This window comes from Pogona vitticeps, chromosome 1 (genome assembly GCF_051106095.1).
Source record: "Pogona vitticeps strain Pit_001003342236 chromosome 1, PviZW2.1, whole genome shotgun sequence".
NCBI lineage: Eukaryota > Metazoa > Chordata > Lepidosauria > Squamata > Agamidae > Pogona > Pogona vitticeps.
Window position 1 is genome coordinate 318,726,910 of NC_135783.1, and position 8,082 is coordinate 318,734,991.

General features: G+C 41.7%; 1 protein-coding gene across 2 annotated transcripts in view; it reads left to right on the forward strand.

Moving 5' to 3' along the window:
• Positions 1 to 7,711, forward strand: part of VRTN (vertebrae development associated) — a 38,745-nt gene extending 31,034 nt beyond the window's left edge. For both annotated transcript variants that reach the window (XM_078392596.1, XM_020793940.3), the window contains exon 2: positions 4,229 to 7,711. In XM_078392596.1, the coding sequence (XP_078248722.1) occupies positions 4,229 to 6,287 (2,059 nt within the window). In that variant the 3' untranslated portion in view covers positions 6,288 to 7,711. The remainder of the gene's footprint in view (positions 1 to 4,228) is intronic.
• The last annotated feature ends 371 nt before the right edge of the window (positions 7,712 to 8,082 follow it).

Sequence of the window (8,082 nt, forward strand, 5' to 3'; positions counted from 1 at the left end):
GTGCCAGCATATTTGAGAGCCTATTCTGTCACTATCTGAATGTTGGTCTTAGTCCATACATAAAGGAAGTATGTTTATGTCTTGCATGAAAATAAAATAGGCTCTCAGCATTTTTAAAACTTTTATTCTGAATCATCTATCCAGAGTAGCAGGACCTAAGTATCTTGGCTAAGAGAAGACTCGCAGAGTGATATATATATGTTGCTTTTGCAATTTGTTTAAAGAAAAAGTTAGGGAATATTTTTTCATAAGTAGAGGTTTTTTTCTGAAAGCCCTGCTTTTCCAGAAGATCAGCATTTTTAAAAAAATGAAAGGCAGGACTAGTTTACTAGAAAATGAGCTGGAATATGAGTCTTCCTAAATACTGCTTCACAAAAGGCTATCACAAACAAAAAATTCTATTACTGTAATTACATCCCCTCATGTAGCACAATTGATGTAAATCTCATTTGTGAGTTGCTGCAAGTTACGTAAGTAGTTGCAGAGACATTTGATGTTCCACCCTGAGTCACATGCCTACTCCAACTTCTAAATTGGGGCAATTTGCTGCCCAAAATTAACCCCCTTGTGTTATGCCAGTGGGCATAACTGATAGGATTTCGGCTAATAGCTGTAAATGGGCTAATATATGTGTGGGGAAAGCTAATGAAATGATTCCAAAAGGGGATGGAATAGCATGATCTGATTATGAGCTTCAAAGGAAAATAACTTGGAGAAAAACATTTTAAATAAATAGAATATGATGACATACTCAGTTTGGACACAGAAAGCTAGATCTCCACAGTGATGTGAAGAAAGGAATCAAGAGTCTGAATATGGAGCAATATCAGAGCTCAGGTACAACTAGCTACTTGTAAAAAATTTATCCTAACCCCAGGAGAGTCATAATTAGGCTGCACCATTAGGAATTCTGATAGAAGGAATATTAATAAATGTTAACTTTTAGTAAAAGGCAATATACTGCAAAGGAACTGCAACTCAGTTACTCTTGTACTTATAGGGTATAACATAACTAAATGGTGGGGAAGACATATACAGTATCATTTGGTTCACGTGGTGGGTCATGCCGCACCTCATATGGGTGATGATGAGGGAATGACAGCATAGATATGGGTAAGGTATGGTTTATACCAGTGGTTCTTAACCTTGGGTAACCCAGGTGTTCTTGGACTGCAATTCCCAGAAGCCTTCACCACCAGCTATGCTGGTTGGGGCTTCTGGGATTTGCAGTCCAAGAACACCTGGGTTACCCAAGGTTAAGAACCACTGGTTTATACAACAGAAGAGTTGCTTGTAGCATTCACATTTCATCAGAAATAACTAGGAGTTAATTATGTTAGTTCTTCCAGAGACACAAGGGCATAAAAAGTTTCTTTTCAGAACTGTAGTCTCAGTGATTATTGCTGGATTATTAGGGTAAAAACCAGACCATCTGAGAAATTGTCCTGGTTAGAGAAAACAAGGGAGCTTACGTGTGCACAAGGAGGTAGGGAATACACCCTTGCATAGTCAGAAAATACATGAACATGCAGTGGGCTGTTGTGTGGGGCAAGGAGAGTGAACACCCTATCTTGAATGTGCTGTGCATTTGGAATTCAGCAAAATCCACTCTTGGTTGAAAAGAGTAGATGATGCTCCCACTGTTACATTTTTGTTTGTATTTCTTTGTATTTACTTTAGACTATTATATACAGTACATTGTAAGTTGCTTAAACTCTGGAGATCAATACAGTATTTCATTTCTGCCCATCAACAAAAAGAAGTATCTTAAGGGACCTGTATTAGGTCTCTTAACACTGACAAAACTAAGGCTGTTGTACTTTGAGCACATCATGAAAAGACAATAAGGTTAGGAAAAGTTGAAGCATCTCGTGATGCTGCCTTGGAAGAGTATAGGTTTTGGGGTGTTTGCTCCACCAATAGTGAACTCACATGGTGATTCTATCCAGAATGGAGTCACTGAGAAATTAGAATAAATAAGCAGCATGATTGGGATGGAGGACCCTGAAATTTGCTGAAGTAAAAAATCAGCTGAAAAATCAAACCAACCTGATGGTCCCAACCACCCAATAAGGGCTGAGCTTGCTCAATGAGCATAGGATGTTGAGAACACCTTAAAGAACAACTTGCTTGGAGAGAATGCTGGAAGGAAGCATGAGTAGGAGCCCCCATCTTAGCTGGTGAAAACACTGCAGCATTTCATTGCAGTCTCCACGTGTTTCTTCTAAATGCATATATTGGAAACTCACAGGAAGATTTAAAGTTTTGATTTATTTAGAACAGTGTGATATTTTGGATGTGCTATCCTGGTTTGAGTTTATAACAGTATATTTTATGTGTGGATTTAGACTTAGCATTACTTTCTTTAGCCTTTCAAGCACATCTAGGGTTCTAGCCCACTTGAACTCCAGAAGGTCCAGAGGACACAGAGGTACAGTGGTGCCTTGCAAGACAAATGCCTCACAGGACAAAAAACTCATAAGACAAATGGTTTTGGCAATGGGGGTTGATGACTCACAAGACAAATGTTCCTATGGCCGTGCTTCGCAAGAAGAATGTTTTCTGTTTTTTGTTCCTGCCTCCTGTTTGCTGGTTTTTAAATGTTTTTCTATGATGTTAAAAAAGTTAAGTTTTTTGATTGAAATTTTTAAATCATCTGCACAATATGTATAGCTTTAAAGAGCACTTAATAAACCCTTTGTAAACCAAATTTGACTTTGTTTGGACTTTTTTTGCCCATAGGAATGCATTAATTAGATTTCAATGCATTCCTATGGGAAAACGTGTTTCGCAAGATGAATTTTTTGCAAGACAACATTAACCGCAGAACAAATTAAATTCATCTTGCGAGGCACCACTGTAAAGTGCACTACTGTATGTGTAGTCATTATGAAGTTAGTATTTCTTAGTTTTATTTCCTGGTGTTTAAAATGCAAATACTTATGAACTACCTCACTGAGTTATGGAACAGACTATGGCTTTCAGCAAATTTTAAAAGTGTGTCATAAGACTAATAATTCCGGAAGTCAGAATAGCGGTAGCTTGCTGTAATATGGCTGGGCCAGAGGGAAGGATGAAAGTACACCAGTGCTCTAAAAAGAAGCTGCTATTTCCTTCGAGGCATGTATCCAAATACAGGACAAGAGAAGAAGTACATTTATCTTAGAACATATTTAAGACAGCCTCCTCTCATAGATGGAATAGTGTGTGACTGAATTGTCGATAAATATCAGTCACTGTGCCGAAGAAGCATGTTTAACTGAGCAGCATTGTAAAACTTAATTTAAACTAATAGAATATGACAGGTAAATTTCAGAATTCACCTTCCCTATTCAGAAATCATACTTTCACATTTTCAGCTACAACCATACCTCAGCACATTTCAGCAAATCACACAAATCTAATTGCTGAGTTACTAGAGCTTGTAGAATTTGAAGGCTTTAGACTATTTGGTTAAAGTGAAAGTTTAGCTAACGACACAGATTAGACCTACTACCTTATCAGATATGTTAAACTAAATACTATGATCGAGTACTAAGCAGAACTCTTAATGTATCAGTAATTGGCATGCATATCGAGAAGAAGGATAATGTAGCTATGATACGGTTAGACTTAGATGTTATTCTGGAGCATATATGCTAGGGCTGTAATCTTGTATCCAATTAAACATGCCTAAATCCCATCCTTTTTAATGAAATGAAGATGGCAGTCCTACTCATGCTTATTTGACCGTACATTCCACTCAATTCAGTATATCTTCTATTTAGATGTGCATAGAATTGGCCTGTTGGGCATCAGTAGAAAGACGATCTTACATAAAACAATCCTTTACCCAGATGTTGTAAGTGTTGACCTAGGATCCTCGTAGCCTGTGGCTGGAATCCTGTTCATTGCTATGCTGTGTAAAGGCACACAGGCATAACTTTCCTGGACCCTATGCCCAGGCAACACAGATTGAGCAGTTCAATTGTGTAATTGAACACACAGTACCCATTGTGACCAATTGTACTATGTGCCAGCAGAAGGGCTTTGTGGATTTTTGCAGCTACTGTAGTAGCATAGTTACTCAATAGGATTTCAGCCATTGCTTGTAAATGCAAGTGTCTCCTGAGAAAAGGCAGAGCGCTGAACTGCTAAAAGAACGGTGATTATTATTGCTGGGCTGTGTAGGGAAAGTCTTGAGCTGAATGTGTGACATTCTTACTGTGTGTGTTGTTCTGTGTTTCAGGATGATCCAGCGGCACCAACTGGTGCAGTCTATCCTCCAGGAGCTGCAGGAGGCTACTGAATGCTTTGGGCTAGAGGGATTAACCAGCGCAGCTCTAGAAGCTGAGAGGACTTTATCCTCATTCTCTCTACCTAAATACTGTGGGAGGCAGTTCCAAGAAGAACTGGAAGTTGACCGGGTAGCAAGACGTCTCTATCCAGAAGATGCTCCTAGCCATATGTTGCCTTTGGCTTGCAAAGGTGAAGGGAACCACCTCTTTGAAGCTGCCAGCATACTTTTGTGGGGGAACACCAGCTTAAGCTTGGAACTGCAGGTGCGCACGGCGGTGGAGATGTTACTTCATAAGCAATACTACCTGAACGGCATGATTGACTCCAAGGTGATGCTCCAGGCTGCTCGCTATTCACTTTGCACAGAGGAATCTCCTGAGATGACTAGCTTGCCTTTGGCTGTCCTAGAGGCCATTTTTGATGCTGATATCAAAGCCACCTGTTTCCCAGGCACCTACGCCAACATGTGGCATGTGTACGCCCTGGCATCAGTGCTGCAGTGCAACATTTATTCCATCTACCCTATGAGCAACCTAAAAATCCGGCCATACTTTAACCGATTGATCCGACCCAGGAGGTGCAGCTTGCAAGTCTCCACACTCCATATCATGTGGTCAGGGCAGCAGATTTCTGCCCAGGTTTTCAAAGCTCAGTGTTTTGTGCCTGTCGTCGGCTTGGAAGAATTAGAACCCACAAATCCATCTCCAGAGCCTGCAGCACAGCCAGTGAAGACCCTGGAGCTCCTAAACAGGGATCCGCAAGTGACCTACTCTAACTTGCGTGAAAGATACAGCATTACCAAAAGTACTTTCTATCGGTGGAAGCGCCAGTCCCGAGAGCACAGGCAGAAAGCAGCTGCCAGGTTTGCAGCCAAACAGTTCTTACAGTCCTGCTTCCGGGAGGGCAGCACTGTCCCTCTTCAGCATTTCCGACAAATGTTTCCAGAGATTTCTCGCTCCACCTACTATGCCTGGAAGCATGAGATGCAAAGCACACTGAATGGTGAGGTTTCTTCCTCGGCTGAAGCTGTTTCTTCGGACAGTTCTCATACATACAAACCAGAGAAGCTTCATGCTGACACAGATGGTGGTGCTGCGAAATCTGATGGGGGCATCGGATCCAAAAGCGCTCTTTTAAATCCCAGCCAAAATGGGACCTCCATGCAAGGAGCCAAGTCTTATCTGGAGAATTGCATTTCCATGAATACCCTTGTACCTTTCAGAAGCTTCAAGCGTAGTTTTCCTGGCATTTCCCGATCAACCTATTACAACTGGAGGAGAAAGGCCATGAAAGAAAACCCCAACTTCAAGCCTTCCCAGCCTTTTCCTGTCAGCCAGAGCCCTCTTATGAACAGGAAGCCCTATCTGTCATTAAAGCCAGGAGGTTTTCCTAACAAGAAGTTGTTCAATGGCCACCATCCGGGACCTCAAGTTCTTGCGCAGCTCAAGCCATCCCTGTACCACTGGCAGAAGCAACTTCGTGATTTAGCCAAGAAACGTGTCAGCCAATGGAAAATGCCGTTCTGCAAGTTCCGTCTGCGTTATCCAGGTGTCTCTTCCTCAGTCTATTGGTTCTGGAGGAAAAGAAGAAGCAACCAGACAGAAAGGCATCCTCTTCCCTCAAAGGAGGTGTCCCAGAACTTGCAGCAGGCTGCCATGGAAACTAGTGGGAAGGCAGCACTTGAGTTCCATTCAACACAGCAGAAGATGTCTGCTCCCGTGCCTGTAGTGAAACAAACATCCCAACCATACGCCGCCATGATCCCAGGCTATCAAATGGCAGAAAGAGTCAACAATAACAACAACAACAGTAACAACATGTTTGTGATGGATGTGATTGCTACCGCTCAATTCAAGGCCCAGGCCAAGCTGTTTCTGCAACAACGCTTTGAGTCAAAGACCTTTCCAACATACAAAGAATTCAGAGCCCGCTTTCCCCTCACAGCTCGGTCCACTTACTATATGTGGAAGCGTGCCCTACATGATGGACTGACACTAGTAGATGCCTAGTCTAATCAAGGCTATATTCAGTCCATTCCTGGAAGTGCCTGTCAACTTATCAGTGATTCACAGAACCTTTACAACTGATTTTACTTCTTCTTCTTTTGGTCTTTGTTTTGTTACATTTCTTTTCTTGCTTTCCAGAATTGGACACCAATCCTGCAAAGCCTCAGGCCCCAGAGGCATAGAGAAGGATGAGGGAGGGTACTGGAGATGAAGTACTGCCTTTCCACTGGTTTGCCCAGCACAAAATGTCATTTTTTTTAGTGAATATACCAGTAGACCTCTGGTGGTGGTAGGAAAAACTGTGTTTCTAAAGTGCTTCTCTTTTTTTCACTCACTTTGAAATGGGCGCTTATTCACAGTCTTTAGGACTGTAAATGGGATCTGGGTCCAGGCATGCATTGTGTTTTCATGATAGGCTGCATGCTTCAACAATTCAACTGCAAAATGCATATCACATAGCTCCTAAGTCGTATAGCTGCAAGGCCTTCTCAATGCAAATGTGTGCTGCAAGCAAAAGATTAAAACCTCAGTAATGGAAATCAAACTGTTCAAGTGTACTTTGATAGTAGGATGGGTTTGTGTGATGAAAATCCCAAGTACATAGTGATGAAGAACATAGTTCCAATTCTGATATTGTAGAGCACTGGTTCCCTTGGGTCCCCAGAAGTTCTTGGACTAAAACTTCCAGAAGCCTTCACCAGCAACTTTTCTGGCCAGTATTTCTGGGAGTTGTAGTCCAAGAACATCTGGGAACTCAAGGTTGGGAGCCACTGTTGTAGAGCAACTTTGTATTGGATGAGGAGAAGGGAGCAAAATGCATTGGAGAAATGGTTTCTTAACTCTTCCCTTCTGAAAATGTGTGGAAAGATTTTCTAGTAGGCAGATGCTGATAAGAGATAAGGCAGTACAATCCAGTAGTCAGTTTAAGACAGTGGTCCTTAAACTCTGGTCCTTCCTGTTTTAGACTTCAGTTTGCAGGAGCCAAAGACAGTCTAACCTATTGTCAGGCATTCTGGGAGATTAAGTCCAAAACATCTGAAGGGCCAAAGGTTTGTCACCAGGTTAAGGTGTTTCCTTCTTTTCCTGCTTTAGAACCAGTTTGAAAATGACAGAGGCAATGTCAGCCAAGACCAGCTCATCTTAACAAGACAATGCAGGAAGGTGGCAGCACCTCTTCAGCATATTCCATCCTGCAATGTACAACAACCTTCCCCAATACCCTATACACGTTGAATTACAACTCCCATCTTCCCAGCTGGCTGCGGTTGATGATCATTGTAATCTAGATGCTTGATGAAGAAAGTTTTGTTCCTAAAAATTCATATGTGAAAGTTGTCTTTCTTGGAATGTTTTACTGGGGAAAATGTCCATGTAATGTGAATGTAGTGTTTAAACTATCTTGATAAAATAATAATATGCATTCCAGAGAGGCATGGTCTACTGTATTTTTCCTGATTTGAGAGCCTAAGCCATCTACACCACTTGTCAGCAGCTGCTTTGGATCATCTATGTGTGGGGTCCCTGAACCTACTTAGTAGCAGCAGTATGGGTATTTTGCTTCCTCTCAAGTTGGATGTGTGAAGCAGTTCTTGCTTTAAATAGCTATGAACATGCACACATGGACACTGCTTCCTAGCTATCAATGCTCCAATATGCCCCATGCTTCGGCAGATCAAAGAAAACTGACTGATATGCCTAAACACCATTTAGATATTCACGAGTCATGTAAGTTTCCCCTATAGACACTCATAATAAGTGCAGAACTGGGTTGAATTTCCTTCAAAGTGAAGGAAATGAA